General features: G+C 45.9%; 2 protein-coding genes across 2 annotated transcripts in view; one reads left to right on the plus strand and one right to left on the minus strand.

Annotated features, from left to right (window-relative positions):
- Positions 1 to 2,645: 2,645 nt before the first annotated feature.
- On the minus strand, positions 2,646 to 11,914 carry LOC144162289 (tRNA pseudouridine(38/39) synthase-like; the record flags this gene model as incomplete). Its single annotated transcript, XM_077692765.1, is given in 3 exon segments — positions 2,646 to 2,847; positions 6,034 to 6,149; positions 11,484 to 11,914. Coding segments are annotated over 3 exon segments (396 nt in total), but the record flags the coding sequence as incomplete, so codon positions are not given.
- A 380-nt stretch (positions 11,915 to 12,294) lies between these two features.
- The window catches only part of LOC144162288 (phosphoglucomutase-1-like), a 43,741-nt gene continuing 39,599 nt past the window's right edge, over positions 12,295 to 16,436 (plus strand). The window contains exon 1 of the mRNA XM_077692764.1: positions 12,295 to 12,642. Within this exon, the coding sequence (XP_077548890.1) occupies positions 12,406 to 12,642 (237 nt within the window). The 5' untranslated portion in view covers positions 12,295 to 12,405. The remainder of the gene's footprint in view (positions 12,643 to 16,436) is intronic.

The following is a 16,436-nucleotide window of genomic DNA, read 5'->3' on the forward strand; positions in this document are numbered from 1 at the left end:
GGGCGGAAATTTCAAACTGAATTACACAAAGTGACGAGATCAAGATGAACTGCACTGGCAAATCCAGCTTATTTGGCAAGCTTGCTGGCCCACACTTCCCAACAACTCAAGTGGTTCCTCGCCTACACCCTATCATGACCCGTATCCCCTCACCATCGTCACGGGGGGACACCCTGACTGACCGATGCATGCCAAGACCACCACTCCCTACAAGAACTGTGCCACCGCGCAGCCTCCTCCTCCTCCCCCCCCCCCCCCCCCCCCACCCTCTCTCTCTCTCTCTCTCTCTCTCTCTCTCTCTCTCTCTCTCTCTCTCTCTCTCTCTCTCTCTCTCTCTCTCTCTCTCTCTCTCTCTCTCTCTCTCTCTCTCTCTCTCTCTCTCTCTCTCTCTCTCTCTCTCTCTCTCTCCACGCGCGCTTGCTCACTCACTCACTGTTTACCACATTAAAGCGACACTGAAGTGATATGTAAACATTGCGGGATTACTAGCGCAAATTGTAGTCCGGAGTCCCCAGGCCATGTTGCGACCACTCTAGGCGCGTTTACGCGATTTTATTTAGTAGAAAAACTAATTCGAATATGCTGTCCTCCTCTCTTTACGCTCGCCCATTTTCTGTGGCGTTTTCGTGTGACGTCAGGAGGGGATGAGTTGGCAATTGGCTGCGCTAATGCACGGCTCCCCGGCCTTCACACAGAGTCAGTCGGCCCAGCGTTTCGTCCGCCGGCCGCCGGCGGGTCGTCGCAATCAAGGAGGTTAAAAAAAATTGCTTGGTCGCAATTCGTTCGCTTAGTTGAAACGAAGCCAGGACACGTTTGTGAATGGAAGAATGTGCCTTTCTTTACTTGGTTTGTTCGTACACTGTATCTAGCTCCAAGTCAAGGTCGCTTCACACAAGCGCTGCACAAGCGCACATGCGACGCTTCGCTGACTGGTACGCCAGTAGGAAAATATAAGGCCTCTTGAAGGCGGGAGAAGAGTCAGCGAAGTCAATATAGGTACTAAGGAAATAAAATCAACTGATATTTTTACCGTACAGCGTAAAACTAGGGCGCGGGAAGCACTTTTTTGCGCTGGGCGAACAAGCACAGCGGTCAGCAGCACGACTACGCATCTGCGAACGCTTTTCCGTCTACGAAATGCAATTGCTAGACGTGAGCTACTGTGGAAACTCGGGCGACGCTTACTGCACGAGCGTAGTACAACAAATAGTCACCTAAGCTGCTTGAAATGCCAAAACTAAATAAAAGTGTAAACCGGTTGTACAATATATACCCTATATTAGCAAGGCCTCCGCATCCCGCTTCGTGGCTCAGTGGTCTGGGGCGCTAGGTATGTCACCGCAATTGTTTTGCAAGTCACGAGTTCGAATCCCCACGGGTACGTGCTTTTTTTTTTGTAAGTTAACTTTTTTGTTTTCCGCGGATGTTTTCTATATTGAGTTCACCTTTTTTTGGGCCGCAACGTTCATGGCTACACTAACGAGTTCACAAAACGCGCGCAGGTTGGCACTGGCGCGCTAGCGAGTTCTCGTTGGCGTGCTGTTGCCATAAGCAATGACTGCTTGCAGGCAGTGGGCACAGGCCAGAATGAACAGACCCTTGGCCTGGTGCGAACACGCTTTTTACGATACAGGCATGAGGGAGGTAAGCTCCAAATATGGGGGAAAAGCGCATGACATTTGGGCGTCTGCGGGTACGCGGAGGGCGTTCATGCACTGCGTAGGTCTCGGCTAGTGAATGCTACGACTACAAGCCGTCCTGGGAGGATTATCTTGTGCATTTTACAGCCGACAACATGGCAGAAGAGCGGTACGATGATTACTGAGATATTGAGAATGCCCATCCAACAACGCCATTGGTTATGTTTTACAGAACCGAAACCGAAACCGAAACTTGTTTGATTGCTAACCTTGGGCATCGTCCAATCACGGCGCCCCTCCTCCCAACGTCACAGCCTTAGTTGGTGCCGCCGCCGCAAACCGCGCATGGTAGTTTTTCTTCTTTCGCGCTTTGTAAAATAATTACCGATTTGTCAACCGGATAAACGATGAAAAGTGTGCTAATTTGAGCCAGTCTACGCAGTGCAAGCAAAAACGGGAGCTTGACAAATTCACTTCAGTGTCCCTTTAACCCGCTGGCTAGCCCACACAGTGCCTTCGGCGCACGTACATAAAGTACATGCTGTGAATAGGCAGAATTTTTCGTTTCAAAACTCAGTTTCAGGATCCCAGCAGTGTGAGCACCCCTGCTTAGGCGAGTCTGAGGGGCCAGTGAATCGGCGTGAAACCTAGGGTTTGAGAAAAATTGGAAACTTTGCTAAACATTTACCCAGAAACCAAACTTAATAAAAGAAACCTTGCTTTTTAAATTAGGCGACATTAAAGTAGGTGACGTTTACTTATGTTTCCAAGGTTTTTCCTTTTATTATTTACGAAAGCAGCCACAAGCACTTTAGTACTACTTCAACTTTCTACCGACAGATGGCAAGCTAGTCAACTGACCCTGTTTGCCCCCCAGTGCGGGGGAGTCAACCATGGACCGGTTTTTGCTACATGGGGCCCATGGGGAGTTTCATAACCAGTGTACATTGAGCAACACTGGAGAATAGGTACACCTTGAAAGAGCGGTGTACCCTGGCTGCTGACCTGGCTGAAGGCTGAGACACCCTTGTCTGTGCGGCCGCACCGGTGGTAGTGAGCCTGAGTGCGGTCCTCCAGGAGGCGGGTCTGGGTCAGGGCATCGAAGAGCGCCGCCTCGATGGTGAGACCGGAGTCCTCCTGCAAGGCGTAGCCGTTGTAGTCCCAGCCCAGGTAGAGCAGTCGGAGGGCCACGTGCCGCCGCTTGAACCTGCACAAGGGACCCAGGTGGTACCAGGCGGTATCTCATCACCATCATAACAGTAATCATCATGATCATCCAAACTGTGTTCACTGTAGCACGCAACAGTCCGTTCCAAGATAGACACAAGCAAGGCACTTCTGGTGCGATGCAGAAAGTAAATTAAAAGTGTTGATATGCTGCGACGTGCCAATAGACCTACCTAACATGCAGTTAAATCTCGTTATAATGAAATTGAAGGGGTGCTGCGATTTGCTTGTTGTAACCAATATTTTCTTATAGCCGTAGCGGGCATTTACTGCAGATGTTGTGCACTGTAGCTACCCTAAGCAAATAGGGAGCGAATTGGATCTCGCCACATGACGGCACACAACAAAATAACCGAATTCCGGAGATAAAAAGGGAAAGCCCAGCTCCTGCTTTATTGCAGTTCAAAACACGCAACTCGTATATTTCAAGCAGACTTTGCTGCAAAGAAGTCTGTAATTGGACATTGCTGCATCCTTTTTGACGCGAATGATGGCTTGCTCAGCTGCTTCGTGGCCGATATGACGGCTTTTATCATAGCCACCTTTCGCTTTTGTTTCCCGCCTGGCGCGTTCATGCCGCTCGGATCACAAATGCAGCACGATAAAAAATAAGGCTGAAGCACCCAAAAGAAAAAAAAAAACACCCAGAGATCTCAACAATGTGGCACACGCCAGCGGGTGACAACGGTGAAACTTGCAGCTGAGCACACCGCAGCCATGCGGGCCATGTGCAGCTGCGTGCCATGTGCAGCGAGAGGAAGGTGGAAAGGCTTCACGGCGCTGCGGACAGGTGGCACGCCATCCAGCTTTGCGTGCCTTACTGGAGGATGCACCGCGAGAGTTTTGCACTGCTAAAAACAGTTGTCGCCTTGCACACCGTCTCAAATCCGTGTTGCACACTGTCGTGAAATTGGCTCAAAATTTCATTTCTTAATGAAGTTTATGAAGTTTATTTATATCCCGTAATGGGCAAGTTTTACCTTGTTAAAGTGAGGTTTCAAATACATTTTTTTTTATGGTGACTTTCACGGGGAATTACAATTTGCTGGTTATATCCATTATTTCGTCACAGCCTGTCTCGTTGAAATGAGGTTTAACTGTACCGAACTTCCCTTATTTGCAAAGAACTGTGTAAAATTGAACTAAGTGACTATTTTACAGTAACAAAAAAAAAAAAAATCACGGGTTTTCAGAAAACATTTTCAACTGCCAAGGCTTGAACCTAGGCCATTCAGACCAAAACCCAATGCTCTACCAAGGCCGAACAGTGGCGCCTGTTCAGTAGTTCAAAAGAGCACAAAGAGCGTGTTAAAGCAAACCAGTAAATGACGCTGGAAGCAAACAGGAGGTGCCAGGCTTGTACTTAATTGGAAACGGATCTCACCTGTACGATTAAGGCCTCCAACCGTCTCAAAACATCTGCAGGCTATAGTTTCTCCTGCCACTTTGACACACCGTGGTCCATCAGGGGCTCAACACAGGCCGCAAGCGAAAAACAAACGCAATTTGGCGCACGCTGAAGATTCCCAAGCAGCCTATATCCACCCATAGCCCGGCGCTACTACAACAACCAAAGCCGAGGCACTGTTCGGAGAAACTAAACTTCCCTTTTGGCTAATGCAACTATTGTTATGATACCTTTGCATTGCAATACCACGCCAACGCCCTTCTCAATTCCTCCGGTCAGGTTACACCTTGCCCACAAAAACTGTGCCGGAAAACAAATACAAAAAATGAAGGAAGCTCACACTAACGCGCAAGACTTGAAGGTGGCGAAGCTGTAAGCAACCTTCACGGCAATCACGACGATTGAAGTCCCCGATTGCAGCCGATTTGCTTCTTCTTCGCTGCCACAACGACCTTTACTCCATCATTGTTGCTATAAGTGCGAGCTTCCTTCATTTTTTCGGAAGAGATAATCATTGGACATCACTTTGGAGGGGCGCACACTATGACGTGTCTTACTCGTTCCAAGCAAGTGTTGTCACGATTACTGAGAACGCGAGAGGCTTTCTCATTCCAAGCGGGCGTTGCCAAGATTATGGCAAACGCTGGATTTGTTTTTCTGGCCAATCTTGGCCAATATCTCCAAGTGCGTATGCTAATTTCGGCACATCTTGGCCAATCACCCTTAGTGGGTATGCCCGAAATTCTTGCCCTATCTCCCCAAGTGGGTACACACTTGGCAATTTACGGGTATTTTTAACTGCGGACACGAAAAATAACAATTTGCTAAACAGCTTCGCTGTCAAAAGGAGGTCACATGAGTTGTGGATCGGCCAAGGCGGTGCTAACAGCGATTGACTGCCAGCAAGTTGCAGATTCGAAGAAACCTTTCCTAAAAAAAAAAAAAAAAAACACTCGTATTTTGTTACGCTCGGCCAACCACACAGAAACAGGGTGAACCTAAGAACGGAAATCGGTGACACCTAAACACCAGGGACAACTTTGAAAAGTCCGCAGGATGTCTCTGACGGCACCACTAGAGTTCTATTGCCCTGCGCTATTTAAATTCAAGTTCCCTACGAATTCCCACACATACAGGGACATGTGGGAAAATGCAAACCACACTAGCCCTACACGTGTGGGTATGCCGGAAACTGTAAACGAAATTCAGACGCAATCACCTAAAGCAATGCGAGCATATGGAATCATACGGAACACTATCCCCGAAGATCAGATTCAGATTATAGGGTGCCAAAGTTACACCACGGGTCCGGATTATTCTTGACCACCTGGGGATCCTTGAAGTGTACCAAAGTCTCACCAACAGCGTTCTCACTTTATGCCTTCACCTGAAAAGCGGCCGTGGTGGCTGAGATCCTCGAAGATCAAATTGACGAATAATTGCAACAGATCGTATCACCTTGCAGTGATCATCTTGCAAAGTTTTTTGTCATCCCTACTTTGAAAATGGAAGATTTATGAAAGTAAGCCTGCATAATAAGGTCCTGCGTCCTTTCTCTGAGCATAACAAACATGTCTTAAATTCTTCAGCAACGACACCAACAAGCGCGCAGCCACGACCCTGCTCAAATTTCCCTAATTCTCCCCAGATATCGGTCTGCACAAGTCACGAAGAAAGCGGACGAAAATTCCCCTAGCGGCTATAAAGGTTATGGGACTATGCTGCCCTCTTCTACTCCCAGCTGCACACAGCGCTCACCGGCTAAAGTTGAATGGTCTGGCCGGTTGTGCCGGCCGTTTGGTGTCCCTCGCTTGGAGAAGGTTCTGCAGCTGCCGCACGTGCGCTTCCAGTCGGCGGACGCGATCCACCAGGGCCTGCAGAGAACCCGAAAAAGCCCAACAGAAACAACTGAGTTACCTATTAGGAAGGGAAACTTAATAAGGCCACGAAGACCCACTAAAAGTTGGGTTCATCATAAATACTGCTTCGTCTTGATAGCACTGATAACAATTTTATGGCAAACTTCAAGCAAATAATGGAGATATCAAAAAACATACAGATAAAGCAGGGGCGAGTCCCCATCGACTTTACGGCAACTTCTCTATAACATCACAGAATCTCGTTCATGCGGTTGGTAGCTGCCGACCTTAAGCCGCCACAAACAAACATGACTTGGCGATTATAGTGGGACCTGCAGTTCCCTTTGATTGCATTGCCTTCATGCTAACACAATGATAACTTTTTAAGTGCTTGCCCATATTGGTCCTCTGCGATTATCAGTCCCGGATTGCCTGCGGACTGCCCGAAACGCACCTGGCACTCAATTTTCCCATGTATTCCTATGGGACTCTCGGTCTGAACGCAGCCCTCTGACTGCCCGCAGACTGTGCAGGACTGGCAAATCGAGGATGCCCACCACACATCACTTATGCCCATATCACATCACTGTAGCAGGAAAAACGAAAGTTCCTTAATATTGTCACGTGACGACGCATAGATAGGTAGTCAGGAAGAAGGTGTATTTAGAAAAGACACCGTAGTCACCGGGAGAGCGGCGGGTTGATGGCGCGAACCCAGTCCAGCGGGAGCTCGGACTTCGTCTACCTTCTCTTCATTCCGTTGGTCATCTACCAGCGTCTTTCCGCCGGAGCACATGCCCAGATAGGGAGAGATCGGCCACATGGATATGCGGGTATGCTCCGTGTAAGTTTCTCGGGAATCTGGCCAAAGTCTGTGACAATATTTGTGGCATTTTCTCAATTAAAGATACGTCTTTTGTGGCTGCATGGAGCTGAGTGAGTTACCAGAGGGCAGCTCTATCAAATTTTGTCCTCATTGCCTGTTTATATACCTCCGTTTCATCATTCCAGATAGTATCAACACAGGCAAGAGGTGTAGTCGGTCGAAAGGTGTCGCTGTAGCTTGATTAGTATTTGCGGCATTGGAGTGCAAAAAAAAGAAAAACGCAAAGCAATCACAGGTTAACATATGAGGTATTCTGCCAATCACAGCCACACAGTGCCCTTAGTGCGTTATCTTGAGGTATACCTTGGGTCTGAAATGGTCTTGCAGGCGTCGCTTTTGGTTTAACTTCAAATTCTCAACCAATCCCCCCCCCCCCCCCCTCCTCCTGGGGGGAGGTGGGTGGCATAAAAGTGATCGCTTTAGGATCGCCTACGCCAACGAGTCTTTGGAGATTTAAATTATCTTGTAGAGCTCTTCCATTCTCACAACCTCAGCCCCACAACGTGCGCCTTCCTAAAGTTGGCCTTCCTCCATTGCAAGCGTGATTGCAGTGAAGCATCCTTTACAGGCAGTTTCTGGGCCGGACGGCGTGAAACCGCAATAGCTTCCCGCAAGCAACTGTTGACATAAGATGACATAAAACAACTACAGGCATGATGGGGTTGGCAGACCAGACACTATCGTTAAAGCTTTGTTACACTGGTCTACAGCTTTGGTCCTTTGCGGCGTTTTAGAAGGATTAGACAACTGCTTCATACCCCACCTTATTGTTTGGGGGGCAAATGGTTCGCCCCCATCACTGCTGCAACTAAGCGCCCATCATTCTTCACTCCTAGGCATGTGCTAAGATCTTATCAGCCCTCTCGTTGCCTAAACAATGAAAGTTCAGCCTGGATCCGCCGCTCGCCTAAACGGTGCTACAATAGAAAGACGGCACCGCAAAATACTAAACCAATGCATAACAAATGGAATTTATATAGGAATTGAACGGTAAGCATCACACACGGTAAAGCTGCAAACCACTTCCGAATGAAAACGTACTACAAAAACTTAACTCAGAGCAGTGCAGACCAGGACCCCACTATCATCTCCCTGAGCGTGCCGTTACACAAGACACTTTTTTGGCAAGAGCACAACGGATCACTCAAAAAGTTCGCCTCGCATTTGCCAATACATACCTCACTTTGTTGCCATAACAATGCTCCCCGCAAGCGCTTGCATTGGGATGGTTGTATGCTCTGTCAGTTACCTGAACGCGCTTCCCAAATGCACCCCCGTCCCATCGAATTCAAACTCCTTGCCTTAATCTTCCTTGTGGTTTCAATTCACATTTTTTACACGTATGACATGACTGCACTCATCTACCTCTCGCAGAGGTCTTTAAGGGGACAGGTGGGTCTTTGGGGCGAAAAAAACGTTTTCTGGAAAATGGCATTTACGGCATCCACGGCCGTTTTTCTATCAGACTGCAAATTTCCTCATCATCAGGCACCATATTTTATTGTAAATAGCATTTTAAAGTGCACTCTTACAGCTCAGTTCACGCAGAATTCGATGGTGAAACGGCCCTTTTCTTGGAACACCAAGCTAGCAATTTTGCCCTAGGAAATGTCAGCACCCAGACCAGGTACAACTGTAATTTTTTTTTTGCTTGTGACACCTAAATGTGTGAAGAATACAATGTTGGAAACATTTTTCAGATGGAGGTTTTGGAAAATTATTATTGCGTTCAACTGACACCACCTCTGAGCCATTTCTGGCAGAGCACGGGAGGAGTGAAGTTTAGTGTGCCAAATAAAAAAAATAGCTAAATCAAAAAAATTCTTCCAACGTTGTATTCTTTGGTAATTTGTCTGCCTAGTCATGGGGTAATCACCATTTTGTACAGAGTGGTTATTTTATATTTGTGGCCCAAAATAATGGCAATTAATCATTGATTATCTCAAAAAATACTCAACTTGCAGAAAATCTAATTACAGATTTGAAATCAGCCCAAAAAACTTCATAATTCTGTGCAGTTTCATTAAAATTGGAATGTAAATAAAAAGAATAGCTTTAAAACCAGTCTGCTTCCTTAATGGAGAAAAATTGAGGCAGTTACTATAGGCCCCAAGTTTTGAAAAACCCCATCCCCCTTTAACAAAACTTCAGGCTACATTGGTGAATGATAGTGCACTGAATGTACAGGTTTAACTTGCCCTTCCCGAAATTACGTTGGCATTTGCAATAAGAGCAAAATAACCAAAGCTCCCAAATGTTGTTTACTCCGTGCCAGTTTTGGTGCTGATACTGAGCCAACAATGACACGCTACAACACATGGATGGAATGAAGTTCATCATGCCATCCCCTAATGTGATTTGCGAAGAACACCTGTGGCACTAAATGTCTCATATATGCTCTGCCTAAAGGAACAAAAAAGCATGTTCACACTGACTGAATTCATTTATCCAAAATTCAATAGACTGCAAACAAGACAGCCGTTAAGGCACGACGTGTTTGTTTAATTAAATAAATGTTGAAAATTCCAATTACTGGGACACTTGGAAAGAACTATCGTCTGTTCCACATCTTGCTGTGTATCCATGTAAACCACACTTGGCTTTTAATGTGGTGAAAATGTGAAATATAAGCCCGAATTCTATTATACACATTCTGTGAGCTTTATTGGCATCAATACACTCTAAAGCTCTGCAGACTGCCGCTCACTACACTTAGTAACATTTCGCATGTAACAAGTCATTCATTATATGCCAACAACCAACAGAACCAGGACCAAATGGAACAACCACCCTCCATCCCTGCTGCAATAATTGGTATTGTCAAGCTTACTTCAGTAAGTTATAAAGGCCCATCCTCACCGCAGCAGATTAGCTGGTTTTAAGCCTCCCCCACTACTTACTATAACGGCCCAACTATGAATAATTGTAAAGTAGGGAGGAGTAACGGCTTTTACTTCCTTTGCACTCCTCCTCTTTCCGCTCACCCTCTACATGCGATTTTCTTGAATGCCTGCATTGAGCCTTGTTCACATCCATTGCAACACTTTGCCACAGCACCTTGATACATTAGCAACGATTTGGCCTAATTTAAAGTCAACTTTCTACAGATTAGCACCACATAATACATCCAAGATACTTTCGGTATTGTGTGGCCGTGTCACATCATTTGCAACGACGCAGACGCTTAAAAGAAATGTTTGTACATACTTCTGTGCGTGACAGTGTGGCAAATGGCTATAACTATGCTCGGGTGAGCCACAGTTCTTTAGACATCTCCAGAACGCCAGTACGGTTTTGAAGGCATTGGAGGGCAGGGAAGGGTCAATTACACACCCGCCCCAACATCTCAGAACCGCCAATGGCTCACACGAACAAGCCGAGTTAGCCACTCGGCCACAACACACTATACTGATTACGTCATTTCCACTCGCACTCTACTGGCACAGTGACACAGAAATGCTCCGACTATACATTAATGCAGAGTGTTCAGTCATCTCGGGAGCACGTTAGAGTTAAAAGAGCTGCTCCTTTATTATCATACACCTCGCGAATCATGATCCGGGCTCGATAGTGTGATGAGAAGTGCAGGCTGTTTCAGATTGCGATATTCCGTTCCATTATAGATACAACAGAGGCACTTCCAGTGCAATGGAGAACGTTAATTAAACATGTTAAAATGTCGCAGTCCACCACTAAACTGACCTACATGAACAAACCGCCCTTATTTGCGAAAATAATGTGAAGAATTGAACCAAGAAAGCATTTTGCAAAAGAAACAATCGCAGATTTCGCAAATTTTCTTTCACTGCTAAGGTTAAAACCTAGGGTGTTCGTGCCAAGGCCCGTAGTTCTACTAATTAAGCTACTGATCAGTGGCGCTCTTTCTCTAGTCTTACCGCCTGCTGGCAAAAGTGCATGCTGCGAGGACTACGGTCGGGCTGTCCGCGGCAACGGTGCACGTCTCGCCATACAACAACCAACAACGCATTAATCATTTAAGCTGGCAACAGTCTGTCCCCTCGCCACGACAGGACTTGCCCCGATATGATTCTCGCCCAAATACTACCATTGTAACCATGTCATTTTTTTTCCAAAGTCATTGCGTTGTGTAATCGCCAGGTATCGCTGCATTCACGACAAACGTCTGGAGTAAATGGCCCATTTTCAATGCAAACATCAGCCCCAGCTGCAGCCGCGCGGCATGACAACTCAAATAAAATCAATCAATTTCGAACTTCAGCGTTAAATTTATTCGTGGTACGAGATAAGCGCACTTCTAGCACAGGAAATGCAGCAACGTTGCTGTGGAAATATTCGAGTGCAGTTTGAAGAACGTAAACAATTTCGGCAAACTAGTTTTCCAAGAAACAAGGTCACCAGTAACAGTAGGTATCTTTGTCCTAAAAAAAGCGCGTGTTTGCGACTAAAAAAACGAATATTGCGCGCTACTCGAAGCTCTTTACCGCTTTGTCCATCTCTTTGAGGCACTCATCCGAGCTGTCCCGTTGAAGGCGCCGATCGTCTTTCTTGAACACTTCCATCTCGGATCGGGCTCATGAGAATTACAGCAGCAGGGAAGGAAGTAGGCCAAGCTACTTGAAAAATATGAAATAAGATATCACCGACACAAAAGGAAAACACCCGGACAGCAACATTCACAGCGTAAAAATCAGGAGCGCATGTCGTTTTCTGCTTTCAATCCCAGCGGCTTTAAACAGCACGTTTATTGGCTATTGAACGGTGCGCAAGTCATTCCGAGCCCAAAATTTTTTGTGCACAGAAATAAATTTTTATTATAACTTTTTTACCAGATTAAAAATATTACTAAAATAAAAGAGGCATCATGGACTCATAGTTTGCTCTGAAACGAAAGACTCTTTGACCTTTACCATTTCTAACTAGATAAATGACCTAAATGAGCTCTTCATCAAAATACTGCCTAATCGGAGTTTTTTAAACGTTGCCTTTTTGGCTGCTGATGTAGTAAAAGTATTTTAAAGGTTCTTCAGGCTTCCAAGTAGAAACAATGTGGGCATAAAGCGACACACAGCGCAAATTTTAATCATGCATTCGTTCATCTTGTTGGTGGCGCACGTCAGCTGCATTTTCATCAGCAGTTTCCTCAAAGCATACAGTTTCATATTGTATGAAACTCTAGGCATCAAAGCTACGTAGGAAAGAAAACCTTTTCTTTCCTTCATATCAAAGCAGACGAGATTAGTCTAATTAGTCGCTACCGATCGCAACGCAACCTGACGGGCGCCGGGCGCGTTGTGGCCCAAGCTGGGGCCGGTGTCAGGTGGGGGCGCAGCCCGGCTGAGTGGGCTACCACGACGACGTCCGCATTGACCCTGTAGGACGTCTGCTCAAACAACCAGCCTCGCAATGCAGGCCAAAGTGATGCCGACGAAGCCCTTCACGGGCCAAAAGCCCGGCACCAGTGGCCTACGCAAACCCACCAAGACGTTCATGGAGCCAAACTACACGGAGAACTTCATCCAGGCCATCTTCGACACGATAGGGCCCAACTTGAAGGGATGTATGCTCGTCGTAGGCGGCGACGGGCGCTACTACGTCGTGGAAGCCGTCAAAACCATCATTCGTATGGCTGCGGCGAACAAGGTACGTCCAGTTGACAGTCGCGACATTGGCGTGAGCCTGCGTGAAGTTTGTAAACAAACAGCCTGTGCTGCAGACGATCGTTAACTAATGTTCCGGCTACTGGCACATTTATCGTCTTACAGCCACGCCGCATTAGCTGTCGCGCGTTGCGTCTGTGCGCGGCAGCCGAGCGGAAGACGTTGCCTGTACCCCTGTACGCTTGCGTGCGAGGGACCTTGCGATTGGTGAAGTCCAAATGTCAAGTGCCGGAACAGGTGGAACGTAATCCGCGCGCTACGCGGCGGATGTGGGTCACGTGACATCTGCTTGTCGTCTGCGGACTTCTCAAACGAGCGCGTCTGACAAGTACCGCAAGAGAAGCGTGTTTGCTATCTTTAATGCGAGTGTGACAGCAAGTCAGTATTAAAAACGTAGAAAAATGCCTCGAAACGGGCTATCGATTTCTGTTCAAAACGTAGCATGTAAAAGTGATTTGGTTTGATTAATTGGAATATACTTACCGGCGCCTTTCAACTTTTGATGGAAAGATGCGTTTGTTGTCCTGAGAGCACCGAGCATTGGTCATTAAACTAGATGTAAAAAAAAAATCGAGTTTGCCACCCTCCAGCAGAAGACTCCAAGCAGCCCGTTCGTAATGCTAAAACTGAGCTTAAACAAAGTGTGTGCGTGTGCGCGCATGATTTCATGAAGTCACCAGTACGCCCGAATTACTTGGTTAAATCGGAAACTATGTAAAATCGAGATATAGTTACGCCTATGGTAAACGGCGGGGAATCTGAATTGGTCCGTTCAATTATAAATTTGTAAATTCGTGTTTCAACTGTGTTCCACATGTGCTTTAATTCGCGATTTCACGTTGTTTGTAATTTTACAGTAAAGTGAGGTTCAACCGTATTTAAAAGGCTGGTGGAAGTAAAACAGGATATTTATTTGAAAAATTACCAGATTTGCTCTTTATTCACCTCTTCTCTTTATATGTTTGATTCCCATGTTCTTCATGCTGTATAGTTATATACACCACTCAAGGGTCAATTGCATGTAAACTCTTAATATACGTGGTCTCATTCAGAGTTGCTAAATAAACCTTATCTAGTGACACTAATACCTACTTTGGTTCGTGTGAACTCTGTCTCTGCACTGACCGTCTAGCTCTATCAAGGGTGTTACTATGTAGCTTGAAAAGGACAAAGTTAAAGCACGTGAGCCAGCTTCTCTCAACATCGATAGCACTTGAATGCATGACTTCGTGTAGCGCAAAAAACGCTACACAAAGTCATGGATTACTGCTACCAACTAGCCCAAACCCTGACTCTGTTGAGTAGTTGAATGGCAAGGGCTGTGCATGTTTTTTTGAAAGGAGTCGACGCTTTCCGAACTGGTTTGAGAAGAGGGGTTGCAGCATAGAGGGCAAAAAAGGGTGACGTGGAAATTTTCAAGATTTGGATTGCACATATTTTCCACAAGAAAACTTTTCTTGGGACATCATGCGTGCAAACCCTGTAGTTCTGTCAAATCTTTTTCAGCTTTAGTTCACGTACACAGAAACTACGAGAACAAAGCAATCACCGTTAGGAACATCGCAGTGTCCAATCACCATTAGTAACACCCGCACCTATCATCTACACCTCAATTTGCAGTCCCTCAAATGTGAGGCTCTATACTGTTAACAGCTTCTAGCCCCTCCTTTTAGGCCAACATTTAAATATGAAATTGATGACGGGAGGTTTTTGACAGCAGCTGTTTTAAGAGTCTGTTAGCTACAAAGCAGCTGAAAGGCTTCATAGGCACAATAAGCACACGTTCATTGTATGCCTGTTTCATGTTAGTTCCCAGAATTCAAAATTTCAAATTTTGGGGTGTAATGCGCCCAGTCTACGAGGCGGGCCGTAGTGGAGTGCTCCGGATTAATTTTGACCACTTTAATGTGCGCTGAAATCATGACACACATGTGTTTTCACTTTTTGCGTCCACCTAAAAAGCAGCCACCATGGCCAGGGATTAAACCCCGTATCCTTGGGCTCACCATGGCCACACTCAGTAGTTCCCAGAAATCTGCTCCCTGCACTTGGATCACCGAATGGTTTGCGAAGCACCAACACTGTAGGTGTTGTTGCTGTTATTGGCGATTGGATGGTGTTCACGTTACAGCCATTGTGAATTCTGTCTGCTGCATGCTACGGGGAAAGGGATACGCTAAAACCACCAGGGAAGTCGAGTGTGCAACGTATTTCGGAAGTTTGCGGCTAGGCATGTTACCCTGTTTTGCAATGTAGCGGTGAGACCGCTTGACGAGATTAATGCACAAATTGAGACTTACCGTATTTTCACGCGTATAACCCACCCCACCACTTTCCGTCGACTAAAAAAATATATATCCTTGCGTATTACCCGCATATTTTATACATAAAAGGACGGACCAAGGCTACTAACTCAAGTAACATTACACATCTGTTTATGCAAAAGAACTTACCTAGCTGACCATGCAACTGGATGACTCGTCGCATACATTTTTTTAGTTATTACATTGTTGAGCTGTGTGTGCAAAATAAGCACTGTCAATGGGATAACAGTGGCTTAGTCGCTGTTAGTGCTGTAGGGGCATCACGACCCAATGTGCATTGCGGTGAAGCTGCACCTCGCATATAGTAATCCACACCTCTACTTCACCCCTGAAATTTTTCCATTTTTGGTGCGGGTTATACACGCGAAAATACGGTAGGCATGGACCCCTTGGCTGGTTAGTTGTTGCTTTTGAATTGGCTGTTGGCTTAAACCGTTCCGTATCTTTGCGGTGAAATTTGCTTATATACAGGTTGCAGTGCACAATGCGTAAGAAAAGTGCAAGTTTAAATGACTAGCTCATTTTGCTGTGTGGAATTTTACAGCTCAATAAACTTTCAGGTTTGAAATGGGCATTCGAAGTAGTTCCTTGCCGCTGGTGCCACTATGGTTTAAGGAACTGTAAAATTAGTTCCAATCAATGAAAAAAAAACTGCTTCCTATAGTGCATTCACCAGGGCTCACAGTATTGGAAAATACAAAGGTTACAGTTTTATGGTCAACACTGTTTAGTCTATTGTTCCTCCAAAAATGACTAATTATCTCTAATTATCTTGGGAACTGATTGCCTGACTCAAGAAATAATGGCATATTTTAAATCAGTGAGGGAAAAGCAGCATGACTGACAAGTTTCACCGGGGTTTGCTTGAAAATTAACAGAAGTTGTTTTAATACCCACGTTTAAGGGGTAAGGGAGACTGAAATTCATCAAAATTTAACAAAGTTTTCATCTTCAAGTATGAATTCTCCAGGATGTTGGGTCTCAGCTATTCTATAACCCTCCTTGCGAATACCTGTGCCCAGGAGGAGGTCGTGAGCTTTTAAAGGAACGGACTAGTGTTGTGGGTGGCTGATTTCGTCTTTTGGAAGGAGACCAAGTAAGGGGGGAACCCGTTTCTAACGGTGTCCTTTTGACCTCTCCGGAAAAGAACGAAACCAGAACAAAGCTCCTGCTGTAAGTGAGAGGGAAAATAGCTGCTTGGTGAGGGAGCCTTTCCACGCATTTGATAAATTGGGCAGTCCACGGCACCCCACCCCCATTCTCAACTTTTTTTTTTCTTCTCTTCTCTGTTCACAACTGTATCAAGGTCGACATGACCAAGACTCTAGTGCTCATCGATAGATAACACAAGCAGTCTTTATTTCTGTTGGAGACTTTGTTATTCAAAAAGAAGGAGCTGTGACAGAAGCCATGGCCTGTATTCGATTCTCAAAGAACAGCAAATTCAGTTCAG

This window comes from Haemaphysalis longicornis, unplaced genomic scaffold (genome assembly GCF_048455015.1).
Source record: "Haemaphysalis longicornis isolate Haplotype H1 unplaced genomic scaffold, Haemaphysalis longicornis Haplotype H1 scaffold_12, whole genome shotgun sequence".
Taxonomy (NCBI): domain Eukaryota; kingdom Metazoa; phylum Arthropoda; class Arachnida; order Ixodida; family Ixodidae; genus Haemaphysalis; species Haemaphysalis longicornis.